This window comes from Biomphalaria glabrata, chromosome 1 (assembly GCF_947242115.1).
Source record: "Biomphalaria glabrata chromosome 1, xgBioGlab47.1, whole genome shotgun sequence".
NCBI lineage: Eukaryota > Metazoa > Mollusca > Gastropoda > Planorbidae > Biomphalaria > Biomphalaria glabrata.
Window position 1 is genome coordinate 82,386,457 of NC_074711.1, and position 20,183 is coordinate 82,406,639.

The 20,183-nt window shown below is 38.3% G+C and overlaps 2 protein-coding genes across 3 annotated transcripts in view; one reads left to right on the top strand and one right to left on the bottom strand.

Annotated features, from left to right (window-relative positions):
• Positions 1-498: 498 nt before the first annotated feature.
• Positions 499-12,578, bottom strand: LOC129926435 (uncharacterized). The gene is made up of 3 exons (XM_056030494.1): positions 12,558-12,578; positions 11,145-11,314; positions 499-1,348 (listed from the first exon to the last, which is right to left on the bottom strand). The coding sequence occupies exons 1-3, from the start codon at positions 12,576-12,578 to the stop codon at positions 499-501; spliced, it is 1,041 nt and encodes a 346-aa protein (XP_055886469.1).
• LOC106074426 (neuropeptide F receptor-like) overlaps positions 8,893-20,183 on the top strand; it is a 58,924-nt gene continuing 47,633 nt past the window's right edge. The window contains exon 1 of one of the 2 annotated variants that reach the window (XM_056018151.1): positions 8,893-9,142. The gene's annotated coding sequence lies outside the window, so the exon portion shown is untranslated. The remainder of the gene's footprint in view (positions 9,143-20,183) is intronic. The other variant, XM_056018150.1, reaches the window with a different exon arrangement.

Consider the following 20,183-nt stretch of genomic DNA (forward strand, 5'->3'; position numbering starts at 1 on the left):
GACTTGCTCATGCACATACACACACAAACAAATCGCTATATTAACACAGATATTACACACACACACACACTGTCACATGTCCAAATTTTGATTCTTTTCGTTATGTAAAAACTATTATATTTGCACTGTAATGCATAATCATACTGTAATCCCTGTGGCGCGAAAATGTCTACCATTCGCACGGGTAATTTGCAGTCTATAGAAAATATCTTATCTCGACACTGAGATTTCTTTGCCCTTACAGATATCCACCAGGCACCATCTTGACACTGAGATTTCTTTGCCCTCACAGATATCCACCAGGCACCATCTTGACACTGAGATTTCTTTGCCCTCACAGATATCCACCAGGCACCATCTTGACACTGAGATTTCTTTGCCCTCACAGATATCCACCAGGCGCCATCTCGACACTGAGATTTCTTTGCCCTCACAGATATCCACCAGGCGCCATCTTGACACTGAGATTTCTATGCCCTCACAGATATCCACCAGGCGCTATGTTGACACTGAGATTTCTTTGCCCTCACAGATATCCACCAGGCGCCATCTTGACACTGGGATTTCTATGCCCTCACAGATATCCACCAGGCGCCATCTTGACACTGAGATTTCTATGCCCTCACAGATATCCACCAGGCGCCATGTTGACACTGAGATTTCTTTGCCCTCACAGATATCCACCAGGCGCCATCTTGACACTGAGATTTCTTTGCCCTCACAGATATCCACCAGGCGCCATCTCGACACTGAGATTTCTTTGCCCTCACAGATATCCACCAGGCGCCATGTTGACACTGAGATTTCTTTGCCCTCACAGATATCCACCAGGCGCCATCTTGACACTGAGATTTCTATGCCCTCACAGATATCCACCAGGCGCCATGTTGACACTGAGATTTCTTTGCCCTCACAGATATCCAGAGGGCGACATCTCGACACTGAGATTTCTTTGCCCTCACAGATATCCACCAGGCGCCATCTTGACACTGGGATTTCTATGCCCTTACAGATATCCACCAGGCGCCATGTTGACACTGAGATTTCTTTGCCCTCACAGATATCCACCAGGCGCCATGTTGACACTGAGATTTCTTTGCCCTCACAGATATCCACCAGGCGCCATCTTGACACTGAGATTTCTTTGCCCTCACAGATATCCACCAGGCGCCATGTTGACACTGAGATTTCTTTGCCCTCACAGATATCCAGAGGGCGACATCTCGACACTGAGATTTCTATGCCCTCACAGATATCCACCAGGCGCCATCTTGACACTGGGATTTCTATGCCCTCACAGATATCCACCAGGCGCCATCTTGACACTGAGATTTCTATGTCCTTACAGCTTGGAAAAAGAAAATCATTCAAATAATATTGAAATTAACAGTGATTAATTCTATTTTGACTCAAAATTTGTTATTTTGTTAAAAGAATAAAACTAAAGTGTAACATTGTAAAACCAATAAAACTAGAAACTGTCTTTGTATAAATGTATCCTGATGTTTACTTGGTTGACCTAAAGGCGAGGCTTCCAGTAAATTTTATTAGACTCGAGACTCGAGACAATATTTTAATCTCACACAGTAACTGACTTTCTTTTTTTTTCAAAAGATTACCATTTCAAGGAAAAGAAATAACGTATTGTCTTCAACTTCCTGTGTCCTTGACCCCAGCAACTCATCAACACAGACAACGGTAAACAGCCGGTCCACGTTCTTAGCAGAAACTCCCAAAGGGAGACCATCGCGGCGGCCATCAATTGTATTCACCAGTTCCTTGTCGCTAAGCACAGCAAGTCACCAATTAACTTATATATTACTTTTAATTCAAGCTTCGGAAGACGTTTTCCTAAGGCGTAACAGAACAATAAGTCGATTTAGTGTCAAGTTTGTGTTCGCGGCCGTACTCGGCTAAACGCACTGAAGTGAATGCGCTGCCTTGTTTTGGCATTTATGATCGCTCTTACACTAAAAAAAAAAACACATATAAACTTAGATTTCTTTACGAAGTAATGGCTCAATTATTTTTTCTGGGAAATCCTATTTTCTAGTCAGTTTTTTTTTAAATACATTGATTTAATTATATCTACATCATTGCTATTGCAAACTATTAAATATTTTAAGACAGTGCCATAAAGATTAAATTGCAGTCTGCGTCAATGGTGAAGAGCTTCATTTCGTTCTTCGATATAGTAGAGTAATATAGAAGTGGGCGATCTAAAGTCATCTCGCCAGCTATAAAGTATATATGATATACATGTAACATGATAATACTGGTCAATGGTTGCCAATACTAATGAAATGTTTTAACCAACACTTTGTTCTAGAGTTCAACGATAGCTTGCGTAATGCTAAAAATTGATCCTAAAGACCAAAGGTTGGTTAAATTGTTGGCCTCCTTCAGTTGTAGAACGACTCTGGTTCATCGCGAACACTTTTTCATGTGACTGTGAAGCCCTATTTTGGAGAGACACTCCCATTCACAGGTAGCCTATCGCAGGTTAATTTGGCTTTCACTTTGCTAGTAGAGAAACCGGCCATTTTTCGCATGGCACTCTTTTCTTCCAGAGCTGAGGCCCAGGTTTTCTCACTGTCTATAGCTTTCTTGGCCACTGTCTCTCTTTATTTAGTGCGGTCTAGGACTAAATATGATCTTGCTTTATCCAGAGATTTCTAGATGTTTTCTTTGGTCGCGGAGTATGAAAAGCAGTAAAAGTGAAAATTCCTGGAAAGTTGTTAATTGTTCTTCCTATCGATACATAATGTGTGAATATTTTCATACGATTTAAGTTTACGATATTAAATATTCCGTTTTACAAAGCGACCTGCTGTTTATTGAATACGATTTTACCGGCTTTGTAATAGTGTTACTATATTTAATTTTAAAATTACTCATTTGTAAATACCACTTAACAATCAGCGTTGACATGTAGATCAAGAACTGTTTTGTTACAAACCTTATATCAACTCTGTCTGTTGGATAAAATGTTGAACACGTTATTTCTCCCAATGCTTATTCTCGGATCAATTTGAAACTTTGCACAATTATTCATTGTCGATAACAACACATGAATCAATTTTAAAAAAAAGGTTATTAATTGTTTTTGTTTAACATTGAAAATGGGGAAAAAAATATTAAATTATTTACATATATTGCTATAAATATGGAGTTTTTCCCCTTAGATAATCTTAAATTTATTTTTTTAAGCTTTTTTTTTCTATTTCGCTTGTTGTTCACTAAAACTTTATTTTCGCATCGTCGTTTCAGGTAAGGGAGTAGAGATTCAGCTAGTACCAGTGTTGCTGTAAAACAGCAGACATGTGAAATAACATTAGTCTTTCTAGACATAACTTCAATTTGAGTTCTTCTATCTCAATATGTCATTCTGGTTTCTGGGGGTTTCTGGGGGGTTTCTGGAGGGTCTCTGGGGGTTTCAAGGGGTTTCTGGTGGTTAATACATTTGTGTATTTTAGAAGTTAACTTTGATGAACCAGTATCCAAATGTATTTCTTTAATTTTATGTTACCGGGAACCAATTATATCCACTAACGTTATTAGAGCCTTTGTGTAGAAACTTGAAGCTATTAAAAGTCAAAGTGTAACATCTTAAATATAACAAAAATAGTTTATTCAAAGCTTCGTTTATCGAGTCTCTATGATGGAAGGCCGGCTTGTTTTGCCACTGAGCTATTCAAGTATTTATTAAAATAAAAGGTTTTATATGTCTATTGATTGGTTTTCGCCGTCTGGGCTTGTTTGTCTCGGGGTGTCACGGGTCGCCCGCCCGCCTCTGTTTTGGTACATTTCCACATGAAACAAACTTCATTAATTACGACTAATTGATTAACTGATTGTTCAATTTTGTCTTGATCCATATGTTGTCATTGACAATGTACAATAGTGCAAAGTGTCAGACAGACGGACGGAGAGAAATGATAGAAGCTCGGTAAAAAAACAAACTGATCTGTTTACATTTCTGTGGCGACCTTGACACTTACACCACGTGACACAAAGCAACATTTAGCTAGCTTCGAATAATTACAAACAAGACAATATTAGTTGAATAATAAATATAACTGTAGATTAGCTTTTCTCACCCAATACTCCCCAGGCCAGGGTTACTGTTTTAGTACAGTTCATTTTATTCGTGATCTTGGACTTACAAAATCAATTACAATATTTGTTTCAAATTAATAACTGAAAAAAATATAAATATTTGTTTTATTTCAATATGCTTGTACATTATGGCTCAGTAATAAAAGTTTGTCTTATTTCAATATGCTTGTACATTATGGCTAAGTAATAAAAGTTTGTCTTATTTCAACAGGCATGTACATTATGGCTAAGTAATAAAAGTTTGTCTTATTTCAACATGCATGTACATTATGGCTAAGTAATAAAAGTTTGTCTTATTTCAACATGCATGTACATTATGGCTCAGTAATAAAAGTTTGTCTTATTTCAACATGCATGTACATTATGGCTCAGTAATAAAAGATAGAATTTTAAAAACTCTTTTTCAGGGACGGATTTACGACACTGGATTCTGTGCGGCTGCTCAGGGCCTGACCCTTAATTGGGGTCTTCAGAAATTCTATAGTGTATTTTTTTAAACTTTCAAAATGTGCTTATTAAATAGAAGTAAATAATAATAATGATAATCACCTTCACCTTCACCTTTCCCATAGTCTGTTGGACCGTTGGGTACCATACAAGATCTGTCATCGTGTTCTTCCATTCCTCTCTATTTTTAGCCTTGGATAGAATTTCATTCACTGACTGGCTTGTCCATACTTTGATATTGTCTTCCCATCGCTTCCTCTGTCTTCTTCTTCTTCTTCCTGGTACTGTCCCCTGAAGGAAGGTCTTTGCGATCCCCGAGGACCTTGTGATGTGGCCATAGAGTTTGAGTATATGATTTTGACAGTGAATAGCAGGTGGGGCCCGATTCCTGTATTAATCCTGTTTCTTATCTCTTCATTGGTGATGCGGTCTTTGTAAGTGACATCTGGGATCTTTCTAAGTTCCATTGCTAGGATCCTCTTCTAGAGATCTGCAGTCAGCGTTCAGGATTTGCAAGCATATAAGCATGTGGCCATTATATTGATATAAAAATGTGTAGTAGTAGAATTGTTATCTATATATTATATTATATAATACAGACGTTACTTCAAAAAAGAAGATGATTACGTCCTACGCGTCATGCATTTAGTCATGCATATTAACCATTGATTTAAATTCTGCCAAGTCACTGGTTTTCATGGCTGGCTCAGGCAACCCATTCCATGCTCTAATAGCACTAGGGAAGAAGGAGTATTTGTACAAATTTGTCCTAGCATATGGAACGAGGAATGTACCTTAATCTTTGTGTTTTTCTGAGTATTTTATAAAATTATTTTTTTTTTGAAGATTATGGTTCAGTGTTTTATATATAATTGCTATTATTTATTATTTATTTATGCTATTTATTATTATAAAACCTTTATTATCCTGAAGGAATCGGTCTTACAATGTGTGCAGTAAATAAAAAAACAAAAGAAAACCAAAGTTACGTTCCTAACAGTTTCAATCAAACATTTGATGTGAAGTTTACACCAAAGAGCTGGAGAGTGTTTTGAAATGAGATTTTGCAAGTACTCAACTTTTTTTCGTAAGATTTAAAGAACATTGTTTTTAGATTTATTTTTGTTAAAGTGCATTTAGTGAGGTGACAAAGCGTCGCTTGAGGTTTGCGGGACAAAATGAATTACGCGTACCAAGATTTGCGATGACATGGAAGCCAATACGAGGAACAAGGACGTCCTCATATAACTTGAGGCCACACTTTCATGGAGGACCTCAGCGCAGAGGACACCAGATCGGAAGAGGCTTCAGACATTGCCACTGACAGATCTTTGTGGAGACAGCTTGCCGCCCAATGTGCCAAACGGTGTGGGTGGATCTAAGTGTAAGTAAGAAAGCAAGCATTTATAATAAAGCTTTCGAAAAAATGTAGGATCCTACAAAAAAAATCCTGCTCAGAGACCTTTTTTACTAAAATCTGGCCCAAGACTTTCCTTATTTCACACACACAAACATTCTTTAAATGCCCTGAAATGCGCTTATCTTGTAAAAGAGAGTTCTTGACATTGTTTAGTTTATGATGAAAACCTCCACTAAAGCGCCAGGTTCCCTTGACTTGCGGCCAGAGTGCCTGTGAGTACATACAGATCTGACGATCGATGATAATTTAAAGCCCATAAGCCCACGCGGTTTTTTGTGTCGGAATGTGAAAGAATAATTCAGCCGCTGCAAATCGTCCCGGGCGAGAAGGTCAAGGCCAGTCGAAAGAGCCATTTAGCACACTTCATTAACAGCGTATATTGCGAAGAAACTTAACAAATTGCGGGAAACTTTTTTTTGGGGGGGTGGTGGGGTGGTGGAAAATGAGAGAAAATAGAGAATGGAAAAGACGAAAAAAAAAAAAAAGAAAGAAAGGAAATTAAAGAAGACATGAACAAGCACTCAATTAGATTTTGTTTTCAAAAAAGTAATTTAAAAAACAAATTAGAATGTGAAAAACAAAATGGAAGAAAAAACAAGAAGTGGAACTGAACTGGAAGTCAAGTGGCAAAATAAATGAAAATGTTTAAAATTGTAAGATAAAAGTCATAATAACTGTATTGAAATGATTTTTTTTAGATGTCTATCGACTAGGATCTGAAGTCTGAACTGTTTTAATTTACATTTTTAGACAGAGAAAAAAAAACAAGGTCTTGATTTTTCCCTTTTTTTCTTTTAGAAAAATCTGGCCATCGGATTTAAAAGAAAAAAATACTGGAAAGAGTTGGTTTTTTTTTTAAAGAGAAGGTTTGAAAAATGAAAGTGAGGGACTAGCAGACTTAAGCACGTTTAACCATGCCACTGTTCTTGGAGACACGGACTTGAGTGGGAGTTGGGAGGAAGAGAGAAAGAGACAAAAGAGAAAGAAGAGAAAGAGAAAGTGAGATAGAGAGAGAAAATCCTATGAGTTTGGCTCCAGGTGCCAAAACGTTGTTTTCATGAGTAACCTTGCATAAGAGTTATTCCGCATGGATTGAAGAAAAAATAACCTCCAAGGTCCCAGTGTGAATGCTTATGGACAACGGCTGGTCAATATCTGAACAGGTCAAGCCGAAGACGATCAGTAGAGGACGCTTGAATCAGTTATATTCTTTGAACTCAAAGAGGAGGGAAATTTTTTTTTTTGGGGGGGGGGGGAATGAGTTGAGGAAGGGGGATAAAAAGAGGAACGCAGGAAGAGTTTGTTCCGGGGTTTATTAGACTAAGTTCCTGGATGTGGCCAATAAGAGGCAATGAAGTGTAAGACGCCTGGGTCTAAAATTGCGTGTGTCTTTATACAACGTGCTGGCTACACAAACCATGATGTCATGATGTCATGATGTCTTGATGTTGTCCTCTTGCTCTAAACGTTGCGCTGCCCTCGTTCTGTTGTGTGACTGATTCCCTGAGCTCACACGAGTCGTTAGAATCTGTTTCACCAAGATAACCTTGAAGGCGCGGTGGCTGAGCGGTAAAGCGCCTGGCTACCGAACTGGGGTCCGGGATTCGAATCCTTGTGAAGACTGGGATTTTTAATTTCGGATTCTTCGGGCGCCTCTGAGTCCACGCTACTCTTATAGGTACCTGACATTAGTTGGGGAAAAGTAAAGGCGGTTGGTCGTTGTGCTGGCCACCTGACACCCTTGTTAACAGTAGGCCACAGAATCAGATGACCTTTACATCATCTGCCCTATAGACAAGAAGGTCTGGAAGGGGAACTTTACGAAAACATTGTTTACTCTTAATATTCCTGTTAGGGAGAGCCGAGTAGCAAAGCGCTTGGTTTCTCAACCGGGGTCCTGTGTTCGAATCCTAGTGAAGACCTAAAATTTTAATTTTGGAATCTTTGGGCACCTCTGAGTCCACCCTGCTCTAATAAGTACCTGACATTAGTTGGGGAAAAGTAAAAGCGGCTGGTCTTTGTGCTGGCCACATGACGTCCTCGTTAACCGTAGGCCACAGAAACATATGACCTTTCCATCATCTGCCCTATAGACCACAAGGTCTGACAGGGGAATTTTTTTTTTTAATTCATGATAGCGATTTGAACTTCTTGAAGTTGATTTGGAGAGATTCCTAGATAATAAAAAAAACTCGTCAGAAATTGACGGCTGTCTGGTGGGCTGTTGTAATTTTAATTTTTTTTAAAAATAAAATGTTCTCTTGATATTTAAATAGGCTTAACGAAATGTGCACTTGGGTAAATAGTTCGTTGTTTAAACTATTTCATTTATAGTACAAAATGATTTAATAGAAGATTCTTAAGATATTCAGAGCAAGTAGAGCAGAGTTAACGTCCTTGCCTTTTTAAGTCTCAAATAAACCTCATGGAATTTTCAGAGCCACATGGATTTGGGATCTTTCTAAAACTTTAAATGTGAATCCAAAGGTCTGCACGGATTTTGACCTTAAGTCCTCAAATTCAGGAAACAAACACGGTGAAACCACATACCATTAAACCCTGAACGCCTTCCTAGAAAGGACGTTTACTGTTGCACTAACCTATATAAAATCAATGAGGAATTTGAAAACACTTAAAGCACACGCTATTTCGGCCAGCATCTCTCTGTTATCTACCTACCCGCTGTTTAACAGTGCTCGCTGTATTTACCGCAATTTACCACAAGTTGAGTCTTAACTCCGTTTCAACAACTCTTTCCCCGCCCCCCCCCCTTTACCACCGCACCTCTCCCCACCTTGCTGAGCTTAGAGATTTGTCTCTGGCACTAGCAGTCGCGCGTTGGCAGCGTCCTAAGCGGGAGGGCTGTGGGGGTGGGTGAGGTGAGAGAAAGACAGGGTGGAAATATGAAGGAAGAGAGATAGAGAGAGAAAGAAAGAGAGAGAGAGAGAGAGAGAGTTGACACTCGCGGGCGGGGTTTCCTCTTATCTGACGACATGTGGAGTTGGAACATAGCTGATTGAGATAGTGTGTCCTTTCGTTGTGTGGCATCTTGCCGTCAGGATGACCAGGGAGTGAGTGTCTTATCACTGACCAGGGAGTGAAAGTCTTATCAGTGTGGCGATTACCATGTACCTTTAATTAGTTGGATTACCTGGGGTAAGTGTTGGTGTGGATTTTGTTGTTGTGTTTTTTACCTTCTAGATTGCAGGTACTTTGGTAGATGATCGTGATTTAACTCTTTCTCTCCTAACTGACGATACCAGCGTTGATTCCACCAGAATGTGGTAAATAATTACGGAGAGAAAGAGTTAATAAGTCTGATACAATTAATAGTATTCTCAACATATTTCACAACAACTGATAGATCTATGAGTTGTCTCTTTGGCGTTCTGTTTAACACTAGTGCCGTAGAGACTGGGCAACAAACAACAAACACTTGAGCCAGATATCTAGACATCTATTTGTAGTAACGGAGAGATCAACAGACCGACAGTAGATCAACAGACCGACAGTAGATCAACATACGATAGATCAATAGCAGTACTTATTCATATTAATTATTATACTAACCATTCAGGTAATTTTTAATAAATATGTCTACATCTATGTAGTACCTTAGTGAGTCACCCGTAGACCCAGGTTTAAGAATATGATGCCTACCTCCTGTAGTCTGAGGGTAACAAAAAAACAAATCTAGTTATAAAACATATAATAAGGCTTGTCTTTTGAGTCCGAAGATTAATGAGGGATGCAATATTTCCCGTGGCTACGCAGCCCAAGCTGCGACCTACATATTTTGCCACACGCTGGTGATCGATTTTGAGTACCATTTACAAAAGGGTATTGCGATACAAGAACTAGCAAGTACTCAACTCAAGGGGCCACACATTAGTAAACATCAAAATTTAAAGGGCATTATATTTATATTTAGTGTAACATTCATTCCCATCACTTTCATTTATCTATAGGCCTCTCTGGTAACAAAAAGAAGTACGACAATTATTGTATACTGAATCTAATGGGGGAAAATTGTCTATTATTGATTTCTGTATTGGAACTAGTAAAAGTTAATCTACGATGAGGTTTTGCATGTTCTAAGTAAAAATGTATTTAAATTATTTTTTTTTTAAATTCGACTTTTATGTCTCGGAATCCGCAGTTATGGAACTTATTACATCCTAGATAACATAACATGCTAATAATTTATTTATGTATATATTGGGAATTAAGTCTAGCTTTATGCAAAAAGAAGTATTATTATTAATAATAATGGCAATTTAAAAACTCTAAAAATATGTAAATTCGGGTTAAAGTAGATACTTTATAAAAAATAAACACTTTACGCCTATTTGGCAACTGCTTTACTATTTAAACTACAAATGGTACAAAGTGTTTTTCTTAACAGTTGAGACATAACCTACGTCATATGTAATAGTATTGATAGATCGAGATATTTTTTCGTTAGAAAATCATAGAGACATAACATTATAATATTGGGAAATAGCCAAATCAAGTTAGATAATTTGGGACTATGTTATACCTAGACTTTCTTCTTTTAAATACAAACCTGAAGGTTTGCAAGACTTCGATTTATACACTGACGTTCTGACGAAGTTATGTCCTCTTAGGGAGGCTTAAACTATTTGAATGGGCTGACCTGAGTTTGCTTGCTACTCTAACCCTAACCCGTAGCTGTTTGAACTCGTGACTTGCTTTATGATTGACTTAGAATCACGGGGACGGCGGTTCTTTAGAAGAGTCGACTTTTTTATTGACCGCTCCCTCCTACATTTCACTCTCGTGACTGGAAAGAGAGAAAGAGATGGGCCTGAAACTGACCACAGTACAGTTAAGCGCGGGTCCAGCCAACTAACGATTATTAAAAGGGTCAGTAAATCAGTAAATGGCATGGCTACGTAGACGAAGGAAGCATGTTAAATCTTTGTCAGATTAACTGATTTAGGGCACGTTGGAGGGCGAGGAACTAGATCTTCTGGAGTGAGGTCCAACTTGTAATGAAGAGGGAGGTGAAATGGGAAGAGGGTGCCTTAGGGGAGAATGTCGCGGCCAGGGAGTAAAAAGGGAAAACCTTTGGGGGGGGGGGGGGGGGGTGAGGGAGACACATCTCCAAATACAAAACCACATTAGTTAGACTTACCCCCCCAGAGCCGCTGGGGAGTGATACAGCTTCCTGATAAACCCAGACTGGAGAGTGTGAGTGGAATTTGGTGAAGTTGTTGAGATAGTGGTTACTAGAATATGTGGTGGAACAGATGAGATCTGGTAGCTAGAGCTGGAAGAAACACAGACATAGGTAGGCAAAGAAATCTATGGAATAGAACAAGTGTGACTCTGTAATTTAGCTCATTGGATAGAAAAGTAAGACTAAGAACTAAAACACAGAATAGGAGAAATAAGACTAAGAACCAAAACACAGAATAGGAGAAATAAGACTAAGAACCAAAACACAGAATAGGAGAAATAAGACTAAGAACCAAAACACAGAATAGGAGAAATAAGACTAAGAACCAAAACACAGAATAGGAGAAATAAGACTAAGAACCAAAACACAGAATAGGAGAAATAAGACTAAGAACCAAAACACAGAATAGGAGAAATAAGACTAAGAACCAAAACACAGAATAGGAGAAATAAGACTAAGAACCAAAACACAGAATATAAAAAGTGAGATAAAGTAACGAAACACATATACTAAAGTAAGTGTTAGTAAGAACCAAAACAGAAAATAAAACAGAAAAAAATAGGAAGACTGCGCTATGTTCTGTCGTCCTGCGGGAGGTTTGGGCTAGGATAAAATATCCGAAACATGAAGAACAAAACAAAACATAGAACAATGACGACAATGTAACAAAACACATAGAACAATGACGACTATGTAACAAAACACATAGAACAATGACGACATTGTAACAAAACACATAGAACAATGACGACTATGTAAAAAAACACATAGAACAATGACGACATTGTAACAAAACACATAGAACAATGACGACATTGTAACAAAACACATAGAACAATGACGACTATGTAAAAAAACACATAGAACAATGACGACATTGTAACAAAACACATAGAACAATGACGACTATGTAACAAAACACATAGAACAATGATGACTATGTAACAAAACACATAGAACAATGACTATGTTACAAAACACATAGAACAATGACGACACTGTAACAAAACACATAGAACAATGACGACTATGTAACAAAACACATAGAACAATGACGACTATGTAACAAAACACATAGAACAATGACGACACTGTAACAAAACACATAGAACAATGATGACTATGTAACAAAACACATAGAACAATGACGACTATGTAACAAAACACATAGAACAATGACGAATCTGTAACAAAGGGCATAGAACAATTGCAACTAATTAACAAAAACAAAACCTAGGCCTGCAATAGCACAAGTGCGACCACATAGTTATTCTTTATTCCCATCCAAGTTTGACGTCAGCTGATTCGTTATAATTAGATCAGATTAAAAGACTGAATGGGAAATGGAGAAAATATAGATACCTGTACCTTCAACTGAGAAGATAACATGTTGACTTAAATATAAGAGAAAACAAGTTTTAGACATTGTCAACGAAAAAGTTCCACAAAGAAATATGCTTCTTGACTATTGGAAAGGCAAAGATTTCTGGGATATAAAACATATTATATCGAGTTTAGGGATAGAATAGAGATAAAATAGGAAAAAGTCAATGGACGTCATTCACCAATCGTAAACAAACAACATTTAGCCACGTGATTCTATATATCTTCTATACAAATTATGTAATCAATAAAGGTTGTCACGTGATACGTATTTTTTCATTTTTTTATCAATATTATGACGTGGCTAATTGTGTTTATTTACGATTGGTGAATGAGGTCCATTGTGTTTTTGAGTAGTGGTCGGACTCCTGAAAATCTCTAAACAATCTCTCGCTTGCACGCTGATGCGAATGTAGAATGATGCGAATGTAGAATAATGCGAATGTAGAATAATGCGAATGTAGAATGATGCGAATGTAGAACGGTGCGGATGTAGAATGATGCGAATGTAAAATGGTGCGAATGTAGAACGGTGCGAATTGTAGAACGGGGCGAATGTATAATGGTGCGAATGTAGAATGATGCGAATGTAGAATGAAGCGAATGTAGAATGATGCTAATGTAAAATGATACGAATGTAGAATGATGGGAAGGTAAAATATTATTCACATTTAGCATTCTATAAAACACTATTAAATTAACTTAACAAATTACTAGGATATAAATGATACGGATAGGGTTAGGGTCTCATATCTTAAGAAATAGATTTAGATTTATTTATCTAGCTGTCCAGCTTGTGTAGCTCTAATATTGAATTAAAGCTGACAATCATTCTACACAGTTGTTGTTTTTTTGTTATCCTTATATTATGAAAACAAGGCAAGGGAGTTTTTTTTTATTTTTTTTTTTGGTCAGACTACCAAAAGTTAAATGTGCGTTATTTCCCCTGACTATTTCAGTCAGTCTATTAAAATTACTTCTAGATTTATCTTTCACCCAATCACTTTCTTTGTAATATATGCTGGGGAGAGAACTCGTTCAGTCTCATATTTTGTGGTAACTTTTTTTCTTCATAGGGAATTAGCAAAAGTTGGTCAAAACCATCACAGATTTTTAGTCCTCCTCCGTTTCATAAGTCTGGTGCTGTACTTTGTAAGATGGCTCTTTCGGGGACTTTCCATATCTTACGTAACATTTTTATACTTTGTGTGTGTGTGAAAATGATTGCTTAGCAACAAAGTTGATCATTTTCACAGAGTTTCCAATTTATTTATGTGTAGAAAATATTAAGAGGGCTTGAAACCTGAAAAGGTTTGTTTTAGTTACATAAAAAGACAAGAAATGGGAGCATGTCTTTCCACCTAGGAAAATGTCAGTTGTTAAGAGAAACAAAAAAACTAAAACAAATTAATTCCACTGATCTTATTCATGGCAAACCAGTAACACAGACTAAAAACGCAAAATACCTAGGTGTTATAATAAATGAAAAACTGTCATGGAATCCACATATTGATGAAACTATAAAAAAAAATCAAACAAAGCATTGTGATTTATTAAAAGAAATTTCTATAAATCAAATAAGAAAATAAAACTAAAATGTTATTTAACCTTGGTTAGGCCAATAATAGAATATGCATCCTCCGTTTGGGACCCCCCTCAACTCAAGAAAACATTAAGAAACTGGAACAGACACAAAATAGAGCAGTGAGATTCATAAAAAACGAATATTTACATTTGACCAGAGTAACACCTTTAGTAAAATCACTAAATTTAGAAAGCCTTCAGGACAGAAGACTCAAAAGTAAAGTAGCAATCATACATAAAACACTGAACCATAATCTTCAAATACAAAAACAAAATTTAATAAAATACTCTGAAAGACACAAAGATAAATGCACACTTCTCGTCCCATATGCTAGGACAAATTTGTACAAATACTCCTTCTTCCCTAGTGCTATTAGAGCATGGAATGGGTTGCCTGAGCTAGCCAGGAAAACCAGTGACTTGGCAGAGTTTAAGTCATTAGTTTTTATGCATGACTAAATGCATCACGCGTAGGACGTAATCATCTTCTCTTTTGAAGTAACGTCTGTATTTTATAAGATAAGATAAGAATCTAACACAGTTGTTTTTTTCATTTTAAATTGAATCCAAACCTTTCTTGCCCTGCGGCTATACCCAAATATGAGAACGGCTTCGGAAGTCAACCATGGGGAAAAATCAGGAGCTTACAGCACACAAGCCTACATCCCGGAAAAACCTGAGAAACTACTGATCCCAAACTGTATCGGGTACTCGCCGTTTCCTTGGACACATCGGCGAAGTGAAGAGCGGGAAACTGCTATGTGGGCGACATAAGTTCAAGTCTTTCGTTTCACTAAATGATGACACGAAACATTGTGAAGACTTCCGAGAGCGTAGTCAGAATGTTTACAATGTACAATATCAACTTCACAGGAGACTGAACTTTGGGAATAATATTTGTTGCGATGGCTGACAGGTAGTGCGGTTTGCACCCTGGACTGTCGTTCGGACTTATCGATGGTCCCGGGTACAAGGCCTGCCCGCTCCCATCCCCCGTCGTCCTGCGGGATGTTTGGACTAGGAAGTAAATTATCTTCAACTCTGAAGGAACATCCGAAACGTAAAGCATTTTACAAACATTTTTACGACAGTTCGTTTTTTTTTTTATCAAACACTCTAACAAGCTAACAAGTCAATTATAATCTCGAATTTCTATAAAAAAATTGAAAAGAGTCATTGTTCCTAAATATTATCAAACCATCGTCAAACTGTACTCAGTTACAGTGTATATAATGGAGGTCCCCTGTGTTGATACTTGGAAACTTAAGATTTTTTTTAAACAAAAATTGGTGTGGGAAATTTACATAACTGTTGTTCTCAGTAGCATTGCATTACGCCTAGAAGACTATGATGTAGTATGTGGTAGTTTATTATGGTACATTATGTTACATTAACTTGGCATGCGCTGGCAGAACGTGCTCTAGACACGTGATGTTGTTGACATTTTGACAGAAATAATTGACCATTTTGCAGATAGATTTACTCGATTATCACGACGATAGAGATAATATATTATCATGAAGATAAAGATACAAGATTATCGCCCGACATCAGAGTAAAACGATTACAGTACCAATAAATTATGGAGGGTGGGTGTAGATGGGGGGTGGGAGGGGCCAACATACAGAACGTGGGTATTGATTCATTCTTCTCGTACTAGTCTTCTAAAAACTTGGAATACTTTCAGGGGAAAAAAAAACGAAACAAAAAGAAATTCGCATTTTTAATGGCTCAAGGCTCTCAGGGTGAAACCAAATTTAGGTCAATAATATCTGACATTGACAAAAGCGTGTGGGGAAGTGGGTCACTGAAGTTTGCTCAAAGAAATGAAAGCGGAGACCTTGGTCGTTATTGCCGGATAAATGTGTGGACATTTAGGAGTTGTCTCTCTTCACCGAGGCTGTAACAACTAGCGATAGATTGTATGGATCTCTGTGGCATAACATTATAGAAAATACTTTTTATGTTCCATAAACTGTAAGATATCGTCTGAGACCTTTAGGCTAGAGACAAGGCATAAATAGTACTAATATGGATTAAACCTTTGTGTTCCCAAACTTTTTCCGTAACGGAACACTTCGCACATTCTGAGTAATTAGCGGAACACTTTGCTACTTTTTATATAGATTAATTAAAATAGTGACCTACTGGTCAATTATTCCAGTAGTTCGTGGAATACAAATTCATGCCTCGCGGAACACTGGGATTCCGCAGAACATAGTTGGGGAAACAATGTATTCAATAATAAGTAATAGTCTTCATATTCCAATATATTTACGAAACTTTATTTTTTAATGGCTGCCTGGTCTTGCGTTTAACGCGCTAGACTGAGTCCAACCCAACTCTAATAACTTTAGTTGGGGAAAGAAAAGACGGTTGGCTGGCCACATGACTTGTTACCTGTTGGCCGAAGAAACAGATCGCAAGGTCTGAAGGGGAACCTTTTTTTTTTACTTCATTCATCACATTATTTCTTAGATCAGAGATGGTAGATCTAAATGTTCTGAAATCCACCTAGCATTGTTTTGAATAAGTTTAGATCCAAAATAATAAAACCACTGAAGTTTCTATTTTCTTACAGCATACAAAGCTAATATTTTTATAAAGAGCTAAATAGCTCACTAGTTACAGTTAATCTACAATTCACTATAATCTTAGAACATTTTGATAGCCTCGTTTTAAATTGAAAACAGTGCAGAAAAGTAAAAGCACTTCAAAACGTCTAGTTCTATTATGTAGCAATATTTGCCTAAGGCTAGCAACGCCACAGCCTGTTGTTGTTTTTTATTCGTGACATTTTCTAACGATTTCCAGTTTTTGCGCAATTTATAAAAATATTTTTTTTCACCAGAAATTAAAAGAAAAATTGAATTTTTTCCCCCCGAAATTTATGACTGAAGAGAATTTTTTTTTATCATTGTCATTAGCGTGTTGATGTCTGTTTTTGTTTTTTTTTTAGTTTTGTTTTTTCATTGTCTTTTTTTTTTACCTTGGACAATCTGTTCCACTGAGAGCGTGCATTTTTTATTTTCACGTTCAGAATTTCGGTAGATTCTTGGAGAACCCAAAAAAAATGGAGCTTTGATATTTTATTGATGCACTGGTTAGCGAGAAGACTTGATTTAAAGAAAAAACAAAACGCTTCTGTTTTTCAATGGCTTTTTTTTTTAATTACTTTCTCGTTCTATCTGATTGGCTATCAGATGTGGATGAAGCAATTATCTAATTTATTAAAGGGGAGCTTTATAGTATCATTACATTATTTCTTTAAACAAATAACGGTTATAGCAAGAAATATTTTATGTACCTGTACCCGCCACGCAAGTCCACTGTCGCAATCATTATTTTATGTACCTGTACCCGCCACGCAAGTCCACTGTCGCAATCATTATTTTATGTACCTGTACCCGCCACGCAAGTCCACTGTCGCAATCATTATTTTATGTACCTGTACCCGCCACGCAAGTCCACTGTCGCAATCATTATTTTATGTACCTGTACCCGCCACGCAAGTCCACTGTCGCAATCATTATTTTATGTACCTGTACCCGCCACGCAAGTCCACTGTCGCAATCATTATTTTATGTACCTGTACCCGCCACGCAAGTCCACTGTCGCAATCATTATTTTATGTACCTGTACCCGCCACGCAAGTCCACTGTCGCAATCATCGCAATCTCAGATGTTGACGAAATGAATTCTACCGATATGTCTGGAGTCGACCTTTGCCTCTTGCGTATTTCATGTGGTACTTACCCAGACACAAAGTGAAGTGGTTGCAATACTTTGCAATACCCCCCAGCCTACTCCCCCGCATCGTTGTATCAGTAGAATTGTGTAACCTCTTCCTGGGGTGGGGGGGGGGGGGGGGGTAGCAGTTCCTGGTTAAAATGAGACTAGTCATGCGAAGCGCGGCATGTATCGATGAAGAAAAAAAAAGGTCGATAACTCGTCTTTCTCTCTCCCGTGTTTATGTTTCCTGTTCAAATAACAGCTCGTGGCCCTCTCGTGAATACAATAAGCCTCACGTCAATATTAAATATAGGCCATTATTACGATTTTATCAGTGACAGATCATCAGCATATCAATAATATCAAAAACATAGGTCATTCACACACTAATCTCATCAAGTATATGTTGTCTGTATCAATCATCCAAGCAATATTATCAACACATTAATATCAATAATGGATAATTTACATGAAGATTCTACGGCCGATAGCCAGCTAGTCATTTGGGTGTTTCTGGTGTGCAGCATACCGGAAGTGTTAATAAGTAAGGTATTGTTAAAGGTTGTTGGACATTATAGCACTGTGAAATAAAATGTAAAAGTGTTTCTCATATAACACAAAATGTTATTATTACTTTGTTGCCAACTAGCCTGACATTACCCGCGGCTTGCGGGTCTTAGTTTGTGTATTACTAATCTAGTGGATTGGATTTAGATGTATGTTAAACTTAGCTAATGGTCCTTTCAAGTTTATCTCTTTCGCTACGAGAATAAAATTAGTTTTGCGAAAATGGGTTTACCCGTTGCCTATACATTCATATCTATTAAAAATGAAAGGAGCGATAGATGAATAGGATATAAAGTACAATTAAAACGGGTTAAATGAATGGTATTATAAGTAAGTCAGGTTTCAAAGGTTGTCATGGCCATGGGTGTCAATGGGGTTAAGCTCCCATTGTCTATAAAGTACTCCTAATGGCATGCGTCTCAAATAGCCTCTGACAACTAAGTCCAGCACCTGGCCTGCTCGTGTGGCTTAGATATTAAGCCCGGCGAAACTGCTCTTACTAACAGGTGAAGGGGTGAAGGCGGATACCTGGCGCCACAAAACCGGGAGCTTCGGGCAGATGGAGCTCGTCAGCCTAGTAAGGCAGTTCATCTAGGAGAGGGGTACTCTGACTTCAAACCCCCGCTGCCTTGCGGTACTGAGGCTTCAGGAGACAACCTCGAGGAGAAATCAGGAGTGAAGCCCCTTAGGTGTTGGGAGTATCAGCTATGAAATTCCCTCCGGCAGCTTCTGCAACTGAGTTGGTGCCAAATGTAATGCGATGCGTTCCTTTGGATCACATCAGCAAGGTCGAGAGAGGGATCATGACGCATGGGCCACCCATGACCCCTTTATCCAAGGCCCAGGAATGCGCCCCGGAGAGGAAACTCTGGTGCTGCTGCAAAGCTGCTAAAACAACACGGGAGACAACAGTTACGGGTTATAAGTCCAACTTGATTGGCGTAATGTATGGACGCCACGGGTTGTCTCTGACGGTGGGAGAGGTCTTCGCGCCTCACTGATCAGCTACCGCCCGCCTCAACCTGGGCAGCCCCCAGTCAGTTAGGTGCTGATCCGCCACAGCCTGCCTGCTCTAATGGGTGCTTAGAGCTTAGTTTAAAACGACAAGTAGGCTGGAAACTTGCACCAAGCAACAAAAGAAGAAAAATTAAACTGAAAAAGAAAATCCCTGTCATGCGACTGGCCACTTGGAATGTCAGGACAATGTGTCCTGGTCTCACTGATGATCTAAGGCAGATCGACGATGCAAGGAAGACGGCAGTTATAAACAACGAGCTAAAAAGGCTACATATTGACATTGCAGCCCTGCAAGAAACCCGACTGGCCGAAAACGGCATGCTCCGCGAGACTGACTACACTTTCTTTTGGAAAGGGAAAGCACAGGATGAGACTCGAATACATGGTGTGGGCTTTGCTGTCAAGAACAGTCTTCTTCCCATGATAGTCCCTCCAGTTGGTGGCTCGGAACGGCTACTAAGCATAAGTATGATGACAGCATCTGGAAAAGTCACTCTAATTAGTGCCTATGCCCCCACACTATGCTCGCCTCAGGAGGACAAAGACAAGTTCTATGAAGACCTCAAAGAAGCCATTGTAAACATTCCTCAAAAAGAACATATGATCCTTCTAGGTGACTTCAATGCCAGAGTAGGATCAGATCACACTACCTGGCCAGACTGTCTTGGGCTTTTTGGAATCGGAAAGATGAATGAGAACGGACAAAGACTG

What these genes read in the sequence shown, in the direction of transcription:
- LOC129926435 (XM_056030494.1), bottom strand. Translation starts at nt 12,578, where the DNA reads ATGTTATCTTCTCAGTTGAAG. An exon ending in TGTTATCTTCTCAGTTGAAG is followed by an intron (nt 11,315 to 12,557) that starts GTACAGGTATCT and finishes TCTATTCCATAG; the next exon opens with ATTTCTTTGCCTACCTATGT. An exon ending in TCCCCAGCGGCTCTGGGGGG is followed by an intron (nt 1,349 to 11,144) that starts GTAAGTCTAACT and finishes TCTTTTTCCAAG; the next exon opens with CTGTAAGGACATAGAAATCT.